This window comes from Penicillium malachiteum, assembly GCF_028827825.1.
Source record: "Penicillium malachiteum strain IBT 17515 chromosome Unknown utg000004l:1.0-4883003.0:1.0-4884900.0, whole genome shotgun sequence".
Classification (NCBI taxonomy): Eukaryota; Fungi; Ascomycota; class Eurotiomycetes; order Eurotiales; family Aspergillaceae; genus Penicillium; species Penicillium malachiteum.
In genome coordinates, this window is record NW_026643097.1 from 1,307,794 (window position 1) to 1,331,540 (window position 23,747).

The 23,747-nt window shown below is 46.4% G+C and overlaps 10 protein-coding genes across 10 annotated transcripts; 7 read left to right on the top strand and 3 right to left on the bottom strand.

The window, feature by feature from the left end:
* Window positions 1-374: 374 nt before the first annotated feature.
* N7483_008648 (alpha-l-rhamnosidase) lies at window positions 375-3,100 on the top strand (the record flags this gene model as incomplete). Its single annotated transcript, XM_057092075.1, has 3 exons — window positions 375-1,449; window positions 1,500-2,090; window positions 2,151-3,100. The coding sequence occupies 3 exons, from the start codon at window positions 375-377 to the stop codon at window positions 3,098-3,100; spliced, it is 2,616 nt and encodes an 871-aa protein (XP_056943249.1).
* A 288-nt stretch (window positions 3,101-3,388) lies between these two features.
* On the bottom strand, window positions 3,389-4,703 carry N7483_008649 (uncharacterized protein; the record flags this gene model as incomplete). Its single annotated transcript, XM_057092076.1, has 3 exons — window positions 3,389-4,209; window positions 4,272-4,473; window positions 4,533-4,703. The coding sequence occupies 3 exons, from the start codon at window positions 4,701-4,703 to the stop codon at window positions 3,389-3,391; spliced, it is 1,194 nt and encodes a 397-aa protein (XP_056943250.1).
* A 4,081-nt stretch (window positions 4,704-8,784) lies between these two features.
* Window positions 8,785-10,812, top strand: N7483_008650 (uncharacterized protein; the record flags this gene model as incomplete). Its single annotated transcript, XM_057092077.1, has 6 exons — window positions 8,785-8,987; window positions 9,046-9,310; window positions 9,371-9,616; window positions 9,678-9,749; window positions 9,798-10,324; window positions 10,389-10,812. The coding sequence occupies 6 exons, from the start codon at window positions 8,785-8,787 to the stop codon at window positions 10,810-10,812; spliced, it is 1,737 nt and encodes a 578-aa protein (XP_056943251.1).
* Window positions 10,813-11,777: 965 nt separating this feature from the next.
* N7483_008651 (Copper amine oxidase) lies at window positions 11,778-13,085 on the top strand (the record flags this gene model as incomplete). Its single annotated transcript, XM_057092078.1, has 4 exons — window positions 11,778-11,882; window positions 11,948-12,367; window positions 12,471-12,773; window positions 12,831-13,085. 4 exons carry the CDS (start codon window positions 11,778-11,780, stop codon window positions 13,083-13,085), a joined length of 1,083 nt encoding a protein of 360 aa, XP_056943252.1.
* A 52-nt stretch (window positions 13,086-13,137) lies between these two features.
* N7483_008652 (uncharacterized protein) lies at window positions 13,138-13,404 on the top strand (the record flags this gene model as incomplete). Its single annotated transcript, XM_057092079.1, has 1 exon — window positions 13,138-13,404. The coding sequence occupies one exon, from the start codon at window positions 13,138-13,140 to the stop codon at window positions 13,402-13,404; it is 267 nt and encodes an 88-aa protein (XP_056943253.1).
* Window positions 13,405-13,444: 40 nt separating this feature from the next.
* N7483_008653 (Amine oxidase) lies at window positions 13,445-13,788 on the top strand (the record flags this gene model as incomplete). The annotated part of the gene is made up of 2 exons (XM_057092080.1): window positions 13,445-13,669; window positions 13,765-13,788. The coding sequence occupies 2 exons, from the start codon at window positions 13,445-13,447 to the stop codon at window positions 13,786-13,788; spliced, it is 249 nt and encodes an 82-aa protein (XP_056943254.1).
* A 1,399-nt stretch (window positions 13,789-15,187) lies between these two features.
* On the bottom strand, window positions 15,188-16,966 carry N7483_008654 (uncharacterized protein; the record flags this gene model as incomplete). Its single annotated transcript, XM_057092081.1, has 1 exon — window positions 15,188-16,966. The coding sequence occupies one exon, from the start codon at window positions 16,964-16,966 to the stop codon at window positions 15,188-15,190; it is 1,779 nt and encodes a 592-aa protein (XP_056943255.1).
* Window positions 16,967-17,734: 768 nt separating this feature from the next.
* On the bottom strand, window positions 17,735-19,063 carry N7483_008655 (FAD-dependent oxidoreductase; the record flags this gene model as incomplete). Its single annotated transcript, XM_057092082.1, has 5 exons — window positions 17,735-18,044; window positions 18,103-18,503; window positions 18,568-18,651; window positions 18,720-18,911; window positions 18,974-19,063. The coding sequence occupies 5 exons, from the start codon at window positions 19,061-19,063 to the stop codon at window positions 17,735-17,737; spliced, it is 1,077 nt and encodes a 358-aa protein (XP_056943256.1).
* Window positions 19,064-19,844: 781 nt separating this feature from the next.
* Window positions 19,845-21,579, top strand: N7483_008656 (proline permease PrnB; the record flags this gene model as incomplete). The annotated part of the gene is made up of 3 exons (XM_057092083.1): window positions 19,845-20,302; window positions 20,374-20,756; window positions 20,813-21,579. 3 exons carry the CDS (start codon window positions 19,845-19,847, stop codon window positions 21,577-21,579), a joined length of 1,608 nt encoding a protein of 535 aa, XP_056943257.1.
* Window positions 21,580-22,494: 915 nt separating this feature from the next.
* On the top strand, window positions 22,495-23,539 carry N7483_008657 (ornithine cyclodeaminase/mu-crystallin family protein; the record flags this gene model as incomplete). The annotated part of the gene is made up of 2 exons (XM_057092084.1): window positions 22,495-23,208; window positions 23,249-23,539. The coding sequence occupies 2 exons, from the start codon at window positions 22,495-22,497 to the stop codon at window positions 23,537-23,539; spliced, it is 1,005 nt and encodes a 334-aa protein (XP_056943258.1).
* Between the last annotated feature and the right edge of the window lie 208 nt (window positions 23,540-23,747).

Below are 23,747 nucleotides of genomic sequence, written 5' to 3' on the forward strand. Positions count from 1 at the left end.
TCCTGCCGTTCAACCCCGTGGGGAAGCGCAAAATGGCCCACATCAGCTTTCTGCGGAGAACCTGGTCTTCCCCACAAGCAACGCTTTCCACGTCAACTAGCGTCTCCAGCTGCCAATTTTGAGGGAATGCGGGGTTAGAATTGCCAAATTTGAGATCGCAGGATTCTAATCAAAGGAAATTTTAGTCGGCATCTCTTTTCCATCAGACGAAGGCTTGCCGGCTAAAGTTCGGCAGATTAATACCTCCCACTAGGGGCCAAATCACTGAATCGGGATATTCTAACCACTGCTAGGAGCTTGTGAATTTATCTTCTCACATAAAGGGAGGAGAATTGCAGGAAGACTTCCTCGTTGGATACGGAACACAAACTAAGATGCCGTCAACATTGCCGTTTTCCACCCCACGGCTTCCGAAGCCTCTGTCCTCAAATTATTCATTTGTCAGAGATGAATGGCCCGAGCATCTCCTTCCAATACGCGTTCATAGTGTTCAAGGACAAGTTGAGAATGCCGAAAACATTTTGACTCGGGACGAACAAGCTGCAGCAACTTTGACGAGGCAGTCAGGGACAGATCCCGAGCCATGCATTATTCTCGACTATGGGTTCGCCGTTGCTGGCATCCCCTTCATCAAAATCCAAGGCATCGAATCTTCAACAACAGGACCGCTTAACAGTAAAGCCGCCTTAGACTTCACGGTCTCCGAAGGATACCCCGGTATTCTTCGTCCTGATGGCGATGGACCTTACCCATTCTCCGCTGGCGCCGATACTCGACGCCGTGTACGCTTCCGACTCAAAGGCCAAGGGTTGTATGAGTCAAAATACGTCCAGGGTAGTCAGCGCTGGCTGAAATTGACTCTGGTCTCCCCAGCCCCATTCTCTGTTCGCATCGCGCTGGCTGGATTCATTCCTACGACTTCCAATTTGCCATTAAACCGTCTGCCCGGAGCGTTCCAATGCTCTGACAATTTTATGAATCAACTATGGGAGTATGGTGCAAGGACCTTACAGTTGAATTGCATACCTCCCCGAACTGTACCACCTCCATGGCAGGTATCCGAGGATATGGGTGTGCTCATTGACTCCCAAAGATGCAATGCATATGGTTGGGGTGCGAATTGGACTGATTACGAAGTTAAATTTACCAGCATGATACTAGATGGTGGATTGGCCTGGACTGTGCGTGCAAAAGCAGGTCCTCCCAGCGTCATTTTTATCATCAATATTGGAGTTCACAAGACAACGCTCGAGCAGTGGTTTGGCTACTATAACCAGCCTCAAATTACTCTCGAGCCTCGGCTCATCTCCACAGTTGACATCACCCATATCGGGTTGGAACTGGGAAACTGGTTTGCAGTGAAAACTATTTGTGTTGGAACGGCTGATTTCAAGATTATAATTGAGGATTGTGAAGCTGCTGTATTCAAGCAGGGGACTCTTAAGGCTGGTAAGATATCTATACTTCCCTAATGATGTTTGGTTCTGACACTGTACCAGAAGGATTTGGAGCATTTTCATCCTGTCCACCTGATGAATTTCCACAGCAACTGAAAGGCTCAGTTGGGATTGGTGCAGGAAATGACCAGCTTTGCCGCTTCAAAGATATGTCCGTGACTTCGGTCCCAGATGGAGAGACGCTCTATGAGTCCGGATTGAACAATCCGGCTGTCCTGGCAGATTTTGGTATTGGGTGGAATCAGTTTGCCTGGATATCCGATGGTGCGAAGCGAGATAGGTATCCCTGGACAGCGGATATCATAATCGGCGGGCGTTCTCTGTACTATTCCACTGCTGGTGTGGAGTATGTCCGAGGAAATATCGTGACTTCGATGCTGCGCACTGGCACATCCCTTCTCTCTGGCGGAGGTCCACCCGGTCGTGATCTCACACGCACTGCCAAAGATGAGATGTTTAATGTTCTCACAGTGAATTATTCTCTATATCTTCTCTTAGTAATTTATGACTTTTGGATGCATACTGGGGATGATTCACTGCTCGAGATCTGCTGGGAAAGAATCAAAGGTTGTCTTGCATACACCGAGGATCGCATTAACGAGAGAGGTCTTCTGGAGGTTTATAATATGGATGGTAGGTCAACACCCCTAAACCTAGTGTCCTTTCAGAACTGACAGAGTGATACAAATTTAGCCGGTGACTATGACTACTACAACGGCCTTCAAGAAGGAGTATCAACCAAGCGCAACGCTCTATATGTCACCGCCCTACGAGCCTGCGCTGCAATAGCCAAATCCTCAGCCATTTTCGACCAAGAACTCAGTCTTCGTTACGAGAGCTACGCAAACAGAACTTTCTCGTCAATCCAGGAACACTGCTTTGACAAAGAATCACGACAATTCATCATCACAGAATCTCGCAAAGAAGGATTTCAACAAGAAGCACACGCATGGCTCATCAGTCAGGGTATTCTCCCACCACACCTACTCAGCGAGACTTTCCAGAACTTCAATCGCCTCACTAGCACCACACACAACGGCGCGCCACTATCCTTCACACCTGATACCCCTAGCGTACCCCGAGTCATCTCCCCTATCATGTCCGCATTCCAAATCGAAGCTGCGATTCACAGTGGACGGTCTCAAGACGCCGAAGACATACTCCGTAAAGTCTGGGCTCCAATGGCAGATAAAACGAGTCCCCATTTCACAGGAACAACATGGGAATTCCTCAAGGAAGATGGGACACCATTCAAAGATGACTTTTGCTCATATGCCCAGCTCTTCAGCGCGGGACCGACATATTTACTGTCCCGCTACGTGCTCGGTGTTGAGTCCGTGGAGGCTGGGTTCAAGAAGTTTATTATAAGTCCGCGTTTGGAAATTGCGGGGTTGAAATGGGCGCAAGGTAGAGTCCCTACGCCGGTGGGCAGCTGTATTGAGGTTCGTTGGCAAATGTTTGATGGCCGTGGATGGAGAATTGAGTGTACCAGTCCTGGGGGACTGAGTGGACGGTTGATTGTTTCTGAATATGTGTGGAGTAGAAGGTCTGAGGTTTTGGTTAATGGGGAGACATACAAGGGAGGGGAGGAGATTGATATTCCGGTTGGGGCATTTATTGATGTAGAGGTTATTTTTTGGTGAATATCAGTTTTGTATGGATGTCCACATAGGGTTTGAAATTTTTTGCATTTCAGCCTTTCTACTGTAACCATACGACAAGTTCTAACGCAATTGGTCTATGTTAAGATATTGAGAGAGAATGGAGAGGTTAATGATGTTCTGAAATGTGGATTCAATTCCAAGTAAAGATAGTCTCAGGTAAAGTTATAAAAATGATGGTATCAAACATTAGTCGTCATAAATCAAAGGGTCTCAAAGAATGTAAGAAGAAGATAATAAAGAAGGATAATATAGGCGCTTGAAAGGTTTTCACGGTGATCGCTTGAAGTTCACCTCTTGCAATTCAACCCAAAGGGTATTCTTATTGTCGGTAATAATGTTATGCGGGGTCCTCTCATTTGAATTTCGAGGGCTGGACTCAGATGGCACAAAAGTTGAGGTCTCTCCTCCCTTCATTGAAGAGATAGAAATAGTTGTTGTGACAAGGGGTGGTGGGAAAGATGGAGAGAGCGGACTAGCGACGGCCGTTGATCCATACAATTGCTGAGAGCCGTAGGGGTTATTGTTCTTATAAGCGTATTGAGGCTGGCTCGGGTACGCCGAGGTGATGAAACGGTTGGTGAATGGGCGGAAAATGGGCCAGACAGGGGGGGATCGACATGGTAATGAGGACGATCCATTCCTCAACTTCACCCCATCGGAAAAGTACACCAACACCCCCTGTGATTGGGTTAGAATTGTGATCACGCACTGAGAATTTGAGATTGTCTTACATGAAGAGTCTGCTTCGAGAATGTACTTTGCGGCCCATGTTCGCACGATGGCAGCAACACCGGCGAAGATACCGCATCCCATAAGGAAACTGAGACCCCATTTCAACTTGCGATCGATGCGCAATGGAATCAGCATGTGAATGGGAACGATGGCGAGATAAAAATCGGAGAGAGCGGCAATTGCGCCGACGAGGTATGTGTAGTATACACTCTTCCTGTGGTCACAGTCTGCCTGCTTGAGAGGATCCCAGAGGGAGTCCACTGGGCTGCATTGAAACCAGACCATCAGAAGTTGTGGGATATTGAGGACGATATTCAACACGGCAACGGCGATTAGACTGCGACGGATTTTGGGATCTAGTGGGGCATAGTGAGCATTTTATGTCTCAGAAAGATCGTTGTATAGAGTCATTGCTTACTGCTAGGTCCGTTCATCTCGATCAAGAACGCCGCCACGGCGACTTTGCCAGTGGGAATAGCCAGGTTGAAGAAGAAAACCGTAATCCAGGTGAAGAGAAGGAAGTTATGCAATTGGCCGACTTCTTCAATGATTGTGATGTGGTTTCCAAGACCGTGGAGAACCGAGAGGATACCGAAAACTTGAGTAATAGCAGTGAAGAACTGATGAACCGTGTTAGTCGCCTTCTTTTTTATTAATCTATATAGATCAGAGTGCATACCCAAGCAAGGAGTGACAGTAGTAGGGCGGTTGTGCCAAATTTATTCATTCTCAAGCGTACATAAACGCGCATGATCATGAAAATAGTAGCAATGGTCCCGAGGGCAATTCCCAGACGAAGGTCGCTAGGCCCACGGCCACCGTAGGCCGGGAACTGATCGTGGATAGACATCGATAATGATTAAAAGAATGACTGGAAACACCAAATAGCAAATACGCCCATTTTTTGGGGGGAGGGTTCGGGGGGAGTGATCCGATGGCGCGGACCCAGGCTCCTTTATACGAAAATCAATTCCATTGTGTTGGAATCGAGGCTGAACCGCGGAGGAACAGTGGCGGAGGGGACCGCATGAGTCGCACGATCCGATTGAATGCAAATGCCAATGCTCCAGTGGACCCCAGAGGGGACGTGCAGGAACAAGAGGCTTAGTTGGGAAGACCGGCGGTCGATCTTGTGGGCCAACTATCGAAGACTCGGTGTATTGTTTCGCTACATTGTGAGCTGCGATTGGGTCCACTTGATGAGCTAGTCGAGCGATCCAATTTCCCACGCCACAGAATCAGTGCCATTGACAGATGTCAACTGAGATAGGATTGAAATTGAAAGACTCATTGAATAATCTGGAATCCACCCAACCCACCATACCCGAGTCCCTGTTTTGCTGTACAATACATAAGGATATGGACGGGATGTGGCCGGGGTTCCCTCATGATTCCAGTCCGCGTTAATTCAACAATGACATTGTCTTGCATGCGAACCACTAATCGGATATTTTGGATCACAATACGGAGTATGTGAGGGAGCTCAGGCTGCAGGAGTTCGGTGGGTGACTCGTGGTTCTGTTCGGCTAGAGCTGTCCATAAACATTAATGGGGTAAAAAGTCCCCAGCTCGACATACCGGTTGACCAACCCCGTTCCACGGTTCTTGTGGGGTCAAAGCATCGGCAAATTCTATACCAGATCGAGTCAAATGGACGGTTCAAACTGGGTTAGTGCCCCTGAATGATGCAGCGGGATTGAAGCCTTTGGGGTCAAGCCATGTGGGTTTCATTCCCCCCTCTCGTTTCTTGAATGTTGATTTGATGCCTGAATTTATGTTCATATTTGTTTTTATTTCCAACTCACGAGTTGTTTTCTAATTTTCTAGATTCTTTCTTTCCTTTTTACGGAGAAGTCCAGGTCTCTTGTCCGCGAACTAGACCGATTGACTCTAAAGGGATCTCATCAGACTTCGATAGTGCACACTACAACTCTGGAACAGTAAAACTTTTATATCTGAATAGAATAGGGGAACCAAAATGAAAGATAATCGACACTAGTGATTTTGGGCCCTTGGGTCACTGAGAATATTACTAGTATTCCAGCGCTATCTGATTAAAGTCGTCATTCCAAGCCCCTGGACCCATTTTCGCCTCCACTTTCAAGCTCTGTACGGGATGGCGTACATAGTGATCGTCTATCAAGTCCACTTCGCCTTGTGTCACGAGTCAGTTCAAATTCAACTGGAAGTTTTCAACCAAGTTTCTCCACTATTTCAATTGAATTTGACAAAAACTTGAATCAAGCTTGAACGTTATGATTGACATTTCAGTGATGTGAGATCCGAGTCTCTCATAGATATCATCCTACCACCATGTTCTCCGAATACTGGCACTAAAACACTGCACTGGCCAGGTGGCAACTTAAAAACTCCACGTTTGAGACTGCAGACTCGGATTTCGGATGAGCCATGCGCACTTCGTCACCAAACTGAGCCAGGGAGCCACTATTAACTGATTTTTCGCGCCACCGCGGCAATTGCAGTTTTCTGCACTCCCTTGCTTTCCAGGGCTGAGACCCCACTGACGAATACATCACCTACAGTGTACACACCACTCCTCCCTCTCTCCAGTACACTTCCCAAGCCTCTCTCTAGTACAATTCCAAGGCTCCTTCACAGACACGACTGCCAGTGCCCACCTGATCAAATCTACTCAATATTGAAGGTTCAACTGCGACATCACAGCCCTGCAGTACAAAATCAAGGCTGAGCGGCCTAGAAGAATCAATAATCCCCTCCATCAATAATGGCTATCCCACTTGGGCTGGAAGTGGTAATCTCCAAATGTCTGTCGCACGTGTCTCAAGTCGCCCAACTCGAATGCGATCGAGGACCCCATATTCTACACTATCGAATCGGATATCCGGGGTGCACAAGCAAATACTCCGTACATGCATCAATATTATTTGAGATCACAATCTATATATTATTTAGAGTTAAACTAGAAGGATTTTCGAATAGTCTTGTGTTTCTCCACAATAAGAAAATATATTTATTACACAGTATTGAGACTAATGTGAGAATCGGGTGATAAGCTTTAATAGTAACATCTCAATCCAGTGGCACGAGTGGGATTATAGATCTTTTTTGGTCCGAATATATAGTCTTTCGTCATCAACATTTGAAATATGCATAATATTCACAAGGAATAAATTTACTATTTCCTATACTATGTCGTAGTCGGAATACTGAGGGGAGAAATTCGTTACTGTCAACTTGAGTAGACAGAGGCGAGAGATCATATCTCCCTATTCGCGGCAACTATAGAGTCATCTGTACTGTTGAGCTAGATTGAGAAAGACAAAGGGAGACCTTATCTGGAGGTCTTGTACATATGTCATCCCCTCATGGACACCATCTAGACATCTTTTGAAACATTCAAGTTCTTATCTCCCATTGCGATCTAGGCCATCGGCACCAACAGTACCCCGCACACTCCGGTGCTCTCTAGCCCACTGTCTACGCCTTACAACACGCAGCTCTAAGCTTTAGACGACTTCAAGCTCGCCCGGTCCTGAGCAAGCCCATCTTCTGCCCTCGGCGCACAGAAATGGCTCAAAAACAGCCCTCAAGGGGCAAGAGGTTTCGAACCGGTTGCTTGACATGTCGGCAGAGGTGAGGGATTCCTTTCTCAAGTCTCAATAAATGCAAAAGCGTACTTGACAACCTAACCCCGGATTTACACTCACAGGAGAAAGAAGTGCGATGAAACATATCCTGTCTGTGGTCACTGTCTACGACTTAATTTAGTTTGCAATCGAAAAGAGCCAGTTTCCCTTGCTCCTGAGAAGTCGGTTGAGCGCTCTTCGAGCAACGAATGTTCAGAGACACTTCTAGCTCGGGTATACCAAAGCCGAAGAGGCTCCATTTCCAACGCCACAATACCAGTCTCTGCAATTGACAGTGCACTGGGAGGTGAGTATGGCCAACGATACATGATGAAATACTACATTGAGGTTCTCAGTATGCTCTGTACGACTAGCGTAGATAGCAACTCCTTCGTCAATGGTCAGTATCCCGCCTAAATGAATCTAACTTCTTATGCTATTCGACCCGATCCCTCTCACACCTTCATCTGAGCATTGAGAGCTGATGGCTCACAGTCTTTGTGCCAATGGCCATGCAATCGACCTCAGTTCTTAACTCCATTCTGGCCTGGTCAGCTAGCCACATGAGCGCTTTCCAATCCTCTTACGAGCCATATGCTATACGGCTTGGTTCGTCCGCTCTTCAATGTCTAGCAAAGGATTTGTCGGACATATCGAAGCACGACACCAGCCTAGCTTCTTGCCTTATCCTCTGTGCAGCTGCCTCACCTTCTAATCAATGGTATAATCACCTTGAAGGTGCTATGGAAACAAGCAAGTGACCCGGAAATTCAGCTAAGGACAATCTGATTACTTTGTGAATTACAAACATCTTCATCATCATCTTTGCTTCACTGAAATATGCGCCCTTGTCGCTATCAACCTAATAACCAGGGATGAGTTGTGAATCTGATGCGACTTATGCGGGTGAGTGACCCACATATGCAAGAGCTTCCAATCGCGCCCTTAACGCCAGACGGTCCAGACTCCAGACCCCACCCCACAAGATGCCGATGGTTCACGGGAGCTATCGGAATCAGCGACCACTGGCAATGGCGCGCGCTCTAAGCGCCCGATGAACTTGGAATCGGGCATGCCATCCTATCAAACTTGCAGTCTGGGTCTCAGTCTTGCATCGCATGCGAGACCCAGCAGAATGCTGCAACGTGATAAGGACGAAAAGAGGGGATGGGCTGGATATTTGCAGGGGATGGTCACATCAATATCCCGGTGACTATCCCATAAAATTCAGGATTTCAACTTTCTGTCTTGTCGCTGCCGATTCCTCGCTCCCATCTTCAAAGAGATATAAGTTTTTTTGAGCTTTACAGGTACACAGTCATGATGGATCTTCAATTTAATTACCTTGAAAATGTCCTTAATGCCAATCGTGGAGAGATCGCCGTCAGGTTAATTCGAGCCTGTGCTGCTGTGGGAATTAAGTGTGTCTCTGTTTATACAGAGGCCGATAGTAATTCTGAACATGCAAGTCTTGCAGATGAAGGCGTCTTGCTGTCAGGTGATAATGTAAAGGGATATCTCGATGCGTAAGATCCACAGTCCTGTCGTGTTCAGTCCTGGTTTCCAGTCTGATAGAATGTATAGTGACAATTTGATTGAGATATGTAAGGCACACAATGTTGATGCTGTGATCCCCGGGTATGGATTTCTCAGTGAGGATGTCAATTTTGCCCAGAAAGTTCAGAATAACGGCATCATATTCATTGGGCCATCATGTGAATCTATTCTTGAGATGGGCCAGAAACACCGTGCTCGTGCTGAATCTGTAGGAGTTCCTGTGGTGCCAGGAAGTCCACTCCTGCAGACTGAACAAGAGGCAATCGAGGCTGCCAAAAGGATTGCTTTTCTAGTGAGATTTCTTTATTTTTGTCTCAGCCAGATGGCTCTCAAGCTAACATCAATGTATTAGATCAGGCTCAAAGCAACGGGTGGCGGAGGTGGCATGGGTTTGCAAGTATACAATGAAGAATCCGATATCCAAAATGCTTTTGCTATGGTGAAAGGTCGAGGCGAATCGCTGTTTGGCAATACTGGAGTTTTCATGGAAAAGTACTTTCCCTCAAGTCGCCACGTTGAGGTGCAAGTGTTTGGCAACGGTCAAGACGTGGTGCATTTCGGTGAAAGAGAATGCAGCATACAGCGTCAACACCAGAAGGTTGGTACAAATATCATCTCCGCAGTGATCGTCATTATCTGATTTCTAACAAGCTCTTAAGATCATCGAGGAATGCCCAAGTCCTTACGTACACCAACAACCGGACCTCCGTAAACGAATCACCGAATGCGCGGTTTGATACGCGTCAAAATTAAATTACAAATCTGCTGGCACTGTTGAGTTTCTGGTTGATGACTCCACCGGTGATTTTTTCTTTCTCGAGATGAATACACGATTGCAAGTGGAGCATGGTATCACAGAACTGTGCTACGATGTTGATCTCGTGGCCCTGATGCTGTCCCAGGCAGACTGGGAGAAATCAGGGGCAACAGGAATTCCGTCGGAGTACCTCCGCGGCCTACAGAATGATGAGCCCAAGGGTGCTGCCATAGAATGCAGAATTTATGCAGAAGTGCCTCACAAAAATTTTGCCCCAAGTTCAGGCCTTCTTCAAGCCGTGACATGGCCACAGGGTTCGGGGATTCGAGTAGATAGCTGGATCAAAGCTGGTCAGAATATGTCGCCGCATTATGATCCTCTGCTAGCCAAGGTCATGGTGCATAGTGAAAGCCGAGAGACGGCGATGACAAAGATGCTTGAAACGCTTGCCACTTGTGTTCTGCAAGGTCCGGCCAACAACCTACAATATCTGGGTGCGATCGTCGCCTCAGACGGGTGTCAAAGAGCTCTCACGAACTATATTCGCAAGTCATTCAACTACTGCCCATGTGGATTTGATGTCATCTCACCTGAATCCTTCACCACTGTCCAGTCCTTTCCAGGTCGGGTCAACATTTGACACGGTGTTTCCCGAAGTGGTCTACCTGGCCTTCAAGGAAGGTCAACAGAATGGCTTTGAAGAGCAGCTACCAATCGAGCAAAAACTGCACTCAGAATGGGCCGAAGAGGTGAATTCCAAGGCGGCTTCTGGCGTGGAACTGGCCAAAGCTCTCCTTGACTCCACACCTGGTGCCATTAATATCGAATCTCCCCTGAACGCAAATGTATGGAAGATAGAAGTGAAAGTGGGCGACGTGCTACGGAAAGATCAGATTGTCTGTATATTGGAGGCTATGAAGATGGAAATCGCCGTCAAAGTACCGACCGAGGCTGTTGGAACTAAAGTCAGCGCGCTCGCTGTCAGTCCTGGGAGTATGTTAGCACCTGGGGAAGCACTTGTCATTGCTGTGTGCTAAATTATGATTTTCTTTTTCTTGATCCAAATGAAATACTGCCCAGTGATGGTGAATTTATCCATGAGAAGACCGAAGAATAAGTCATCCCGAGCAATGTAGATTCAATTGGTTTCTTGGGAAATCCGCCAGTTGACAGGTAAATTGAAATTTCCACCTCTTCCTAGCCTACTCCATGGCATAGAAGAATTTCACTGGAACGATATTCATATACAATGAAGGACTAGTAAGATGGTATCTACTATTCCCTCTGCGCTGCGAAACATTTTCGTAGTAGGAAATTTGCCAATCAACTTCAAGGCGCCCAAAGCGACAACCAGCAGCAATGAAACGACAAGAGCTGATAGAATTGGTCAACAGAAAATTCATATAGCAAATATCGAGCCAAATGCCCACGTTCTTTCACGGAAATAAGCCGTCGTAAAAAAAAATCTTTGCGACTCGGAATCAACATTGTGAAATGGAACCTTGGAACTAGGATGGTCATCCCGGTATCCCATTCTCGGTATCCCATCGGTATCCCATTGGCATCCAACTGGTATCCGAACTGTCCAGGTGGCATTCCATCGGTATCCCATCGGTATCCCACTCCCGCTCCAGTCCAAATGCAAAATGTTTCATTTACCACTCTAACAGGATTAGAGCAACGAATCAACCTGACATAAGTGTCTGAGTTTTCTTACGGGTTATCACCCCTACACAGACTAATGGTAGTACTCATATAGACCACCTCGGCATCGCCACCATGGTCTCGCCGTAAGCGCTGCTCCTACCTTATCAAATTTTCATTTCCACGCAGTTACAAAGCCCCAGATGCAACAACGCCTTCCGATGAGATTATTCCAGCGCTTCTGGTGCCTGAAGATATCAGCCATGATAATCATTGCTTTGAGCCGTCGGCATTTTCCTGTTAAATACCGTCTTTCACATATAGTAGAACATGCTCAGCATCTCGAACATCCTAATACATGGTTTGCGAGGATCCCACCACCCTACTGAATAATCCATTTATCATCGTCGCACATCAGGACTATCCATCCACTCGACCCCTCTCTCCGAGCGAGATTTCATCTGTAGGTTTTCACGGAAAGCTTTATACCGGCTTTGTTGGAAGCGAAAACTGACGCAGACCTGCTAGGTGACCAGAACTCTTCGCGATACCTTCCCAAATGACAAGGTCGTATTCCGGGTCATCACACTTGCCGAACCATCAAAGGCTTTGCTAGTACCCTATCTCAAGGCCGAACGTCCTGAAAAATCCCTTCCTACAATCCCTAGAAAGGCATTTGTCCAGGACTATCTAGGTCACCGCAGCCAGTATCATCAGCTTGAAGTCGATATAACCACAGGGGAGCTATTGCGTCAGCAGGCCCTTCACGGAAAGCACTCTTACACTGAACTCAACGAGGCGCAGAAGAGTGAGGCTGCCTTTCTTGCAGACCCCAGGGTCCAGGCCGAGCTGAAACTCCTGGACCTTCCCGCGGAGGCTGAGATTGTGGTTGAGCCGTGGGGCTATGCTCTGGACGGGCACAATGACATGTCTGTTCGAATAATCACGGTACGTACCAGAGCAGAAGAAAGGCGTTTTGTTTGCCCATGGTTTCCCCATATTACCAGTATCTGCTTAGTGCTATATTCACATGCGTCTGACCAATCACAAGAATGCCAACCACTTCGCGTACCCTCTGGATATTTGTGCTCAGATGAGCGGTGATTTCGTTGTGCAGAAGGTCTTGAATCTTCCCTCTGGAGAAGGGGAGCGCATGACCGAGGCAGACGGCACTGGGCCAAAATTTGACCGTCGCAAGATTCTTAACCACAGTGAAGACCACCCAGATCTACAGAAAGACAGAAGAAACACTACCAAGTCTTACCAGGTCATTCAACCAGAAGGTCCTTCCTTTCAGATATCAGGCAATTTGATCAACTGGGAGAAGTGGCGGTTCTCTGTTAGATTCAACTACGTAACTCTAACAACACAATCATATATATCACCTTTTGCCTTTACTGACCATTAGCAGCGTGAGGGACTGACTCTTCATGATATTACCTACGAGGGCAGAGAACTGTTTCACAGACTCTCTTTATCTGAGATGTTTGTCCCATACGGGGATAGCCGTACTCCATACCCAAGAAAGGCCGCCTTTGACCTGGGTAACAACGGTGCCGGTGTCAATGCCAACAACCTTCAGCTGGGATGTGATTGTCTAGGTCATATTAAGTACTTTGATACATGGCACCACCATATGTCAACACCTGTTCAGCCTACGTATTGATCCTGCCGTGGGAGTTCAAAAGAACTCACTCATGGTGAGAGAGTATCACGCCATGCCCTATAATCCTCCTGACGAGGCCAACCCTGCGGGCGTTGGTTATATCACCCACAAGTCAATCATCGAACATGAGGCAGGGCTTGATACCGATATCATAAAGAATCGCGTTTTTAAGATCATCAATGGAAACATCATGAATCCAATCAACACTTTGCCAGTCTCATACAAGCTTGTTCCCCATTACTCGCAGATGACTCTTGCTCATCCAACACCCCTCCACAAAGCGTTTGAAGTTTGGTGCCCACTCCGTCTGCGTCACTAAGTATCACGATAGAGAGCTTTTTGCGTCAGGAATGCATACCATGCAGTCACCTGGAGGCGCGGATGGTCTCAACTCCCTCAGAACAAGTATAAAGGAGAGCGTTCGCAATGAGGACATTGTCCTATGGCACACGTTTGGTACGACTCATAACCCGAGAATAGAGGAGTGGCCGGTCATGCCAGTGGAAAGGATGATGGATAGCTTGAAGCCTGTCAACTTCTTCACCCGTAACCCTGCTATGGATGTGGCTATTAGTAACCAATCGGTGAATAAGAGTGTGCTAATACAGGATGCTGCATGCTGCCAGTGAAGAACAGACTGTAAAGTCGCTTGGTTTCTATACGTCCAACTTTCCCTCAGACTGCTAGCCTCAAAATGGGTTGAGATTTACATTATCATGCCAGAAGTTGAATATACGTTAAATTGAAGCTCATATCAAACGTCTACACCATAATCACTATTATTTTGACAGTCCTAAACTGACCATCAATGCTTTCCTGCTTCAAACTCTAAACAAATTGTCTCATAATCTCATTGTCGATTGCATTCGTCTCGGGCTTCCTAGTAAACAAAACATTCGGTCCTAGCGCATGCATGACTAAGGATTGAATCTACTATTTTAATCAAAGTTTCACGGCTGATAACACCCAGCACTCCCAGGTGAGAACTCCCAGGTGAGACTTCTTATCAAACTGAAATAGGCTGATAACTTATCCTGATATGATACAAGAGCCGTCCAAGATAATGTAATCTTTGGTCATCAGATACTGGATGTCGGACAAACACTATCAGCCTACTCAATCGTTAACATGCAATCAAAGGATGCATCGATACGGAACGCAAAGTGAGACATCTGATCTCCGAGAGGGCGCATTAGTCGGATCTGGCAGTATAATGATTCTTTATCCCAAGGCTGTTATATGGACCATCGGAGTACGGAGGAGCGCGGCTGTTAAAGAACCAAAAAGGAATGGAACCCGTCTCTCACTAATCCAGACAAGGCATAGTTGATAAAATTAGTTCTTTTACGCATCTTATCAACACACAATGTTCCAGATCTCCACATACCCCGCAATACGTACATCCTGCGATTCCCGCCTATCTTCCAAGCTTGATGCTGATCCCGAAATCACTAATTCAATACCCACAATCAAAGCCGGTAATTGTGAAGTAATTCGAATTATATCGTAACCAGGACGATAGAGAAACACGAACCAGTTGTACCGGAGCACTAGCCCGACTCATAGATCCGATAAATTTTCATTAGATGAACGCCTCCTGCTTAATCCGGCTTAGTCTGTAATTAGCCTTACTTCCAAGGTTATGTAATATACCGAATTGTATTGTAATATGTATGTCGAGGTCTCCGCTGGTGTGAACTCAGCCACCGACCAGGACCCGACATTATCCTGATCAATACTTTTACTTTTGTCTTTTTAAGAATCAGAGAACCACTAACCACTAGGCCAGCTCAGCTGAGTAGTTACCTTTCTCTCCCTTCACTCAACTATATGGCTTCTGGACTTTTCCCCCATGCACTCCACGCAAACTGACGCACCCATGCTACTACTATTGGTATTAATGGCATTCCTAAATTCACTCTCTCAAGGCAAACGTTATTATAAGGCTAATATCAATTCTCCTTACTCTTCAGAATCTATATTTATGTACAAGAAAATCATGTTGAAGCAAAAGTAGCTTCTATCCACTTCAATGTTCCAAGTGCCTAAACATCTCGTGTCCAACTGTTCAGGTTCAGGGTTGATTGCACCCAAGACCCAACTCATTCAAGCCAACATGGTCTCGCTTCAGCATAGTTTGCTCCACAGGCGGCATCAACGCACCTGGCAAGATCGCCAAAATAGAAGCTCTTCCCTGTAAGCCCAGGACCATAGTGTGCGTATTTTCCTGAATTTGTCATGGTGGCATTTGTAGTCTGCGGAATCGTTGGCTCTGTAATCATGCACCAGCAAGTATCTGTAATAAATTGCACTCCAAATTCCTCTAAATCATCGGTCAACTTCGACCGACAGGCTGAGGCGTATGTTGTTCGCCCACATGTTACCATAACGTGAACGTTGGGGTCCTTTGTACGGCCTTTGCAGAGTCGAGCGAGATGCCGGATTTCAGATAATGAGAAGTGCGGATTTCCCAGAGATACCAAATCGACTGGCTGTCCTTTTGGAGCAGTGTTTAACTCGTTCCAGCATTTGATCAAATCGGTGATTTTTGTCTCAACAGACCGTATCGCCATTGCTCCACCTGTGGCGGCTTCCAGGGTTGGAGCCTCTGGGGTCACACCAACAATGTGAAACATAGGAGCGCCAGAGACAGTCGCAAATGCTGCCCCAAAGGCCTTCAAGTCGTCCTTAGTTGGGGCAAGATGTTTGATCCCAGTGACGGCAGGAATCTCGCTCACGGCAACACTGCCGACGTGATATCCAAGCAATGGATAGAAAGAATCGTCGATATTATCAGTTGAGACTTTGGGAGCCTCCACAATAAGGGTTGCACGTCTATTGATTTCAACGTGAGGGCCTCCCTTAGGGGCACGGCCAGTCAATCCGATACAAATATCCAAGAAATCGGGATATTTCATAGTCCTCGCACCGAGTACACTATTGGCATAAACAACTGCATTCGATTCGGCCCAGGCTATTTGCTCTCCTAGTCCTGGGGCTGTGTTGAGTTGATATGGTGCACATGTGAATGTTGGTCGAGCTCCCATGTCAGTATATGCGTCCGCTAGCCTTGTGGCTCCATCAGTAAATTCTTCATTGGCACCTTGGACGCGCTGAAGATTCTTGTCGACGGAAATTGAATTCGAAGTTGTTGGAACTCTAACTTTGCCTCCACGATCACGAAGATTCTCCGCAAACGCCAGTGCTCCTTTCCCCGTGTAGCCACATCCATCAACATGGACCTGAGTAACATCCATCAGCTCTGTCGCGCCCATCACTCTGGCTAGACGCAATACTATACGCATCGCCGCCCGGGCAGCATCTCCATGTTCATTTTTAAGAAAAGCGTAGTCAAGTTCCGTCAGATTCAGTTCAGAGCTGGAGAATTCGGGCTTAGATGAATCAATCTCGTGTATTATTTTGGCAGCTCCATCACCAGGATGATAGGTGGATATCTGACTGTTGGAAATTTGAACAGTCTGCCCATTGAGTTTCACCAATTGTCGAAAATCAGACGGATTAAGCGTCATAACTGGAATCGCGATTCCAAATATTTCTTCTGAAACAATGACACCGAGGGTGAGGATCTCCTCCCTCCGTTCAAATATCAAGGCGGCTGGTGCTATTCGGTTCAGGAGCAATTCCAGGATGACCGTGCTGCCAGTGCATGAGCCACGTCCACCAGGGATAGCAAGAACTCTGCTTTTGAGCTCTTGCCCACTCAATGGATGGTGTTTGTCGATAACATGGCTTGTCTGAGGACTGACACCACCCCAGAAGCTCAATTCTAGGTCACTTGTCATCAATATTCCAGACGCCTCGCCATCGACGTATGTGGTACCTTTGAAGGTAGACGGTGGTTCAAGTTCTTGAATTCCCATGGTGATGCTCCGCACGATTGAACTGCGAAAAATGGCTCGGAAGAATAAAGTGAGATTTGTCGTTAGTACCAAATAAGGCAACATGCACGGTCTCTCCTTAGTGCGAATCAATATCAGAGTATCGATTTTATACTATGAATCTGGTAGACGTTGTGAACGGAGATTCTTGCGGGATTCGGAAGACTCGGCTGATAGAAGCAAGTTCAGGAAGTCCAGACTTCTGTCGTAGGTATGTTCCTTGTTAAATGAGAGGTCGAACTACCGATAAGACCGAGCAGTCAACCTTGAATTAATATTACGTTTTATTACCCCACTTCACAGAATTACCATACGTTGGGGTGAAATACCACTGTTTCGGCCGTGTGTCTCTGAATCATGATAAAACAAACTGCTATCGCAGGGCTGAGAGCTGTGCCCTCGGATCATTTCCGTATGTAAATCTTAGCTAGACGGGTTGGTGAATATTCGACTTGAATTCTACGAAAATATCGTATCTTTTGCCGATTCTTTAAGGAGCACTTGAGTGGGAAGTATCGATTTTGAAAAAAAAAAAAATTGCATTTAGAATACCTTCATCGGCAAGTCAACATTGGAAATTTTAATATTTGGACTCGACCACTGGCAATAATATGATTTACGCAATCTACACTATGCGGACCACGGTCGGAAAGGTGACGAAAGAGAAAATATTGAATCTCTCAAATACATTTGGAATAGGGAGCATTTGACTCTTGACTCTTGAGTACTGTAACTGTGGATCTTGACCTTCTAAAGCGAGATTTGCCGGGGTTTGACGGCAGATTCCCAGTGTAAGTCACTGACCATGGCGACAAGAGCATCTGCTGTGCCATACGAAATTGAATATCCGTTGTGGCCATGTCCATAAGCATGCAATATATGAATCTTGCTCTTTGAGCCCTGTCTAATTTCATGCTCCAAGCGGTAGCCACCTTCGCGACCGGGGCGGATGCCAACTATGTTGGCGACAATTTCAGGGTTCTTCGAAACCACGTGTGGTGCCAGCAAATTTGTGCGACGTATCTCATCCATCCTAGTGACTTCATCTACGAGAGGCGAACTATGACAAAGAAGTGTCAGTTTTCATCATCACTAGAGGAAAATTTGGGACTACATACTCGCGACCAGGCTGGAAAACACCTCCACAGACTAGCAGTTTTGATCCCGGTCGAGGGATGATATAAGTATGTTGCTCGTCTTGGGTGTGATAGTAAAGTGTCGAGGTTTGATCTGATCGAACTAGGATAGTCTGGCCGCGTACGGGATGACACTTGGGATCATTGACACCATCAAGAGTTCTTGCCCCAAGGCCAGATGCATTGACAATGACAGTGCTTTGTGGATAAGCAGCGTATATCTCTGAGAGAGATACAATGTCTTGCCTTTTGATCTCACCACCTAGGCTTGTGACCTGACTCTTCAGCCACTGAAGATGAACCGGAGAGTCGACGACTGGAAGACTGTACGAGCAGATAAACGCATCGTCACTTCTCCTTTCTCTGGGCTCTATAATTCTAAACTGAAATTCGCGAATTCCAGTCAGTCGGGCCTTTTCGGCGATACTCGATGTGAGCCTAACTTACATCTTCAACAAATTCCGAAAGCCACAACCGTGTTGGGTCCCCCAAAAGGGGATTCTCATGAAATCGCTCCTCAATTCTGACGATCTAATATTCGGTGGTCTTGTTTAGAGATTTTAATTTGACACATCAACAGATTACGCGGGCGAACTTACATGAACCGCAGCATCAGGCTCGGTGCGAGCAAAACGCATCAGCTGACCATATGTTGCAAGCAGCAGTCGTCTTTCTTCGGAGGTCTTGGCCTCGCCTGCCCACATCGCACCGGCCCAGTTTGATGCATAATAGATATCTTCATCACCAGGAACATGTTTAGCCAAAACAGTTACTTTAAACCCCTTTAAGAGCTGCAAAATCGAGCATCAGCCATCTATTTGTCGATATTCCTTATAAAGTTCAGAGATCTTACCAGGCCGCGTGCAGCCGTCAGCCCGATAACCCCGGCCCCTATAACAACGACATCGGTATTGAGAAAGGTCGCGTTCTTGGTAGAATTCATGTTGGCTGACATAGTAGAACTTGGGAACTCGATTTAAAGTGCCAGTAATAAAAAATTGGAAGCTTGAAATAGCTTTTGCTCAAGTTGAAGGAAAATATATGACCCTGAACTAGTAGTCACTTCAAGAACTTTTGAAGTAATTCCGAACCAGCTCTCTGACTCGGAGTTGAAGGAAAAAAGCTTCAAGTTTCCGACAACATACGATATTCTTCAATCGTCTGATTTCTCGGTTTAGCATACCGACGTAAACATCGGTCTGATCACCCGTTAGCATCCATAGGCCGGATTAGAGAACCGAATTTGTAAAGGTGCAGAAGTCCAGGTCGGAGATAAGAGTCGAATGTTTGCGCGGAATGGCACTCGTATTTTTGATGATTGGTGAGTTCTGAATAACCATTGAAGCTTGAAGTAATGAGCAGATCAATTGACTCTCCGGAGAATTGGTCACAGCATAGACCCCTCTCTGACATTCCAAGAGGCTTGATAGGTCGTGTTGTTATCTATGACATGCTTCTCCTTGAAACGCCAACTCTACATAAGACTCGGACCTCATAAACCCCGTATGTAATGTAATTTTCGTATCTCTATATTCGAACTTAATATCCAAGGCTTCCTTCAAGCTTCACTCATCTCTTCAAGTTCAAATGTTCAATTATTATTATCTGTCTGTGTAATTTCAGGCTTCATATCTTCAAGTCATTTCCTAATTTATCCGTTATAACCATCATCCCGTGATCGGTAATTCCATTCATCCCTATCCTTTTTTATACCACCACAGAGAATGATCGATATCGAGAAGGGTGCTTCTCCTAGCGACACCAAGCTAGAGGATGAGAGCTCCCAAAAGGCTGAAATAATCGATCTTCCAGACCAACATAGTGTCGTCCGAGGACTCAAGCCGCGGCATACCCAGTTGATCGCCATTGGAGGATGTATTGGAACCGGCTTGTTCGTCAGCAGTGGCCAGGTCCTCTCCAGAGCAGGACCTGCATTTCTTCTGCTAGGTTACTGCATTGTTGATTTCTTCATTTGGCTCATCGTCACTGCGATTACTGAAATGGGTACATACCTCCCGGTACAAGGAGCCTCAATCAGCTATTACGCAAGTCGTTATGTCTCCAGCAGTTTTGGATTCGCTATTGGCTGGCTATATTGGTACTCATGGGCAATTATTGTCCCGACGGAGATAACCGCAGCCAGCTTGATCATCGACTACTGGACAACGGAGGTTAATTTGCAGTTTGGATTTCCATACTGATAGTATTGATTATTACCGTCAATCTCCTGCCGGTTGCTGTCTATGGAGAAAGCGAATTTTCGTTTGTCGTCATCAAAATCTTGACCATCACTGGCCTGTTATTCTTCTCTTTCATCTACTTTTGCGGTGGTGCTCCCGGCAAAACATATCGTGGATTTCATTACTGGTACGATCCTGGCGCCATCAACCATTACCTTGTTGGAGGTAGTGGCGGGTACATTGCCGCATTCGCAGCCGGCGTTATTGGCGCAGTGATGCCGGTTGTCCTCTCACCAGAGATGATTATCATGTCCGTGGGTGAAATGCAATCTCCTCGTCGGAATCTCCCGACTGCTGCAAAGAAGTTTGTGTGGAGAATTCTCGTGTTTTACATTGGAGGAGTCCTGGCGATCGGAGTGATTTGTCCATCTAACGCGCCCGATCTGACAAGTGGATGTAAGCTATGCGTTCTAGCTCACATGGTCTATTTATTAACTCATATTGTTCCTTAGCATCGAATGCGAGGTCGTCACCTTTTGTTATTGCCATGAAAAATGCTGGAATCCACGGCCTAGACAGTGTCGTGAATGCGGCAATCCTCACTTCAGCATGGTCCGCAGGCAATGCTTTGCTCTATCTCTCTAGCGGATCGCTTTATTCCCTTGCAATCATTGGCAACGCGCCAAGTATCTTCAAAAGGTGCACCAAGCGAGGTCTGCCTTGGGCAGCGGTGATGGCCAGCGCTCTTTTCATGCCCCTTGCCTACCTCGACTGCTCAAGCAGTAGTTCCACCGTTTTCAACGTACTACTCCCTTCCCTTCCCTTCAATCTTACTCAAATTCTAACCTGGTTTGTAGTGGTTCGTGAGTCTTACAAACACATCCGGCTTCATCGCGTGGATCGCCTGTTCCATTACGTATCTTCGGTTCCGCAAAGCATTAACTGCCCAAGGTCGTCTCGACACAGTTCCTTACCATTCAAAGCACAGCCTTGGGGAGTGTGGGCCTGTATTGTCTTCTTCACTATTCCGTGTCTTATCAATGGCTTCGACGTCTTCATTGCTGATGACTTCAATGCCTCTGACTTTCTCACCGCTTATCTTGGCATTCCAATTTTCCTTGTTGTGTATTTTGGTCATAGAATTGTGCACTGGAAAGAGTCATGGGCACATGCATCTGAAGATTTTGATCTTGTCAGTGGGTTGCAAGAGGTATTGGACTTGGAAACTCCAGCGCCAGTAGTGCGAACCTGGGGAGACCGAATTAAATCCTGGATCTAGATAGCGATACAACCTTGGAAGGACCTGTATCCGTGCTCAATTATCCTATTTTCCTTAGTCAAGAAAGTCATATCTATGAAGAATCGGATAAATCCTTCGCCTCTGGCACTTCGTCTGGTATCAAATTTTTCGTAACATTCGTGCCAGTTTTACCCCACATTTGAGCCCGGGCAGAAAGGTCACGATGTTTTAATACCAGCCGAAATGGACCTTGGACCTCTTTTACTACTTGGGTTCCTGCCCTTCAACCACCGCCTGTCTTGATACACGAGGAGCCTACAGCTTATCTCTAGGCCTATCAGTTGCCTATATCCAATAATATAACAGCTAACCTTCCCTTCCAGCTAACTCTCCAGCTAACCCTGTAGGTACTCGGTCACCTGTAGATGCTCTGACTCGGGCTGAACCCTGTATATAGGTATGTGAACACACCTGGCCAAGCACTTGAGTGCTGGGGACATATCTTTCCCGATTTCAAATGCTCGCTGCTATGTACACTGGCAGTGCCGCGCGAAGCGTGGCATGAGAACTTGTTCATTATTACACGGGAAAACGCCGATGGTATTACCGGTACTGACCAGGTGGGTCAGGCTGGATACATAATTGCTTTCCTGAATTAGAAGCACAACTGTCTTACAACCTTGGAACCTCGGACTCGGAAGCGTTATTCGATCGACTTATCTTGAGCAAAGTGAGCCTATTTTTCAAACTTGAAGCAGAAAAGTGGATCATTGATAAAATAATCCCGGGTGGCTCTTCCGATGAAAGACTGATATTAAGCTGTTAAATTTAGGCTGTTATTCCTTCATTCCAAGGTTTATTTCATCTCTTCGGCCCGATACAGGATATACTATTTCAACCAAGTCATTCTCATCCTCTCCATCAGACTCGGATCCAACGTAGCAACGAGACAACATGTTGATTCTTTCCGACAAAAATGTTCAAGAAATTCTCTACGGCCTTTCACGGAAAGAATGGGCCCACCTACTACAGATATTTTCCCAATTCATGACGGAATATTCTGCTGAACCCAGCAAGGTATTCCAGCCTTCACGCGCGCGTATCACCACTTCCCTCGGCCACAATTCTCTCTTCATGCCCGCTTCAAACACTTTGGTTACTGGTATCAAGAGCATGACTATTCCGGGAGATGGGTCTTCTATCAACGGCTCAGTATCTATTTGCAAGCCTACTGGTGAGCTGGAAGGATTGCTCAATGCTCGCGAACTCACAGCGTTTCGAACATCTTTGGCTGCGAACATAATCTTTTCTCGGAGAATGTGGGATGGCGCGGAGAACATCGTTATTTTTGGTGCTGGAAAGCAAGCAGAGTGGCACCTGCGAATTGCTCTACTGATTGGCCCCGCAGCGGGTACAATTGGCAAGGTCACCATTGTCAATCGAAGCCAGTCAGCTCTGGACAAATTTGAACAGGGAGTATTTGCAGATCTACGGCCAAAATACCCCACTGTTGTCTTTGAGTCCATTGTCAAAACTGGAAATCCCGGACACGAGGAGCAGATCAAGAGTGCTTTGCAGGATGCTGCTGTGGTTTTCGCGTGCACCCCATCAGTGGAGCCACTCTTCCCTTACAGCTATCTCCAGAATTCAGAGAAAAAGAAATTCTCGGTATATTAGCATGATTGGTTCATTCAAGCCACACATGCAGGAAGTTGATAAAGCCACGATTTTGTCTGGAAAGCTCCTGTGTGTCGACTCGAAGGAGGAGTGTATGGTGGAAGCCGGCGAATTGATTATGGGCAACGTGAGCCAGGAAAGTTTGACAGAAATTGGAGCTTTGCTTCCCCTGGACGATGATGATGAACGGGTACAAATCTTGAAGCATGAGAACGTGGTATTCAAATGCGTAGGTATGGGGATTATGGATGTAGCTATAGGAACAGGAGTGCTCGAGCTGGCAAAAAAGAAGCACATCGGTGTTGAGCTGTCTGACTTCTAGCTAAATCATCACTCAATTGCTCTCGCTTGTATCTGTTCATCTAACATATGGGAATAAATTCAGTTGCACCAGTCTATTTTCAACGAAGACCTATTGACACGCTTATATGGATAGTATGACAATTTGGAAACAAGAAAATGCAATTCACGCAAGCCAATTCCGTACCTTAGGAATGACGAATGCTTCCTTCGACTGCCCATGATGCCGA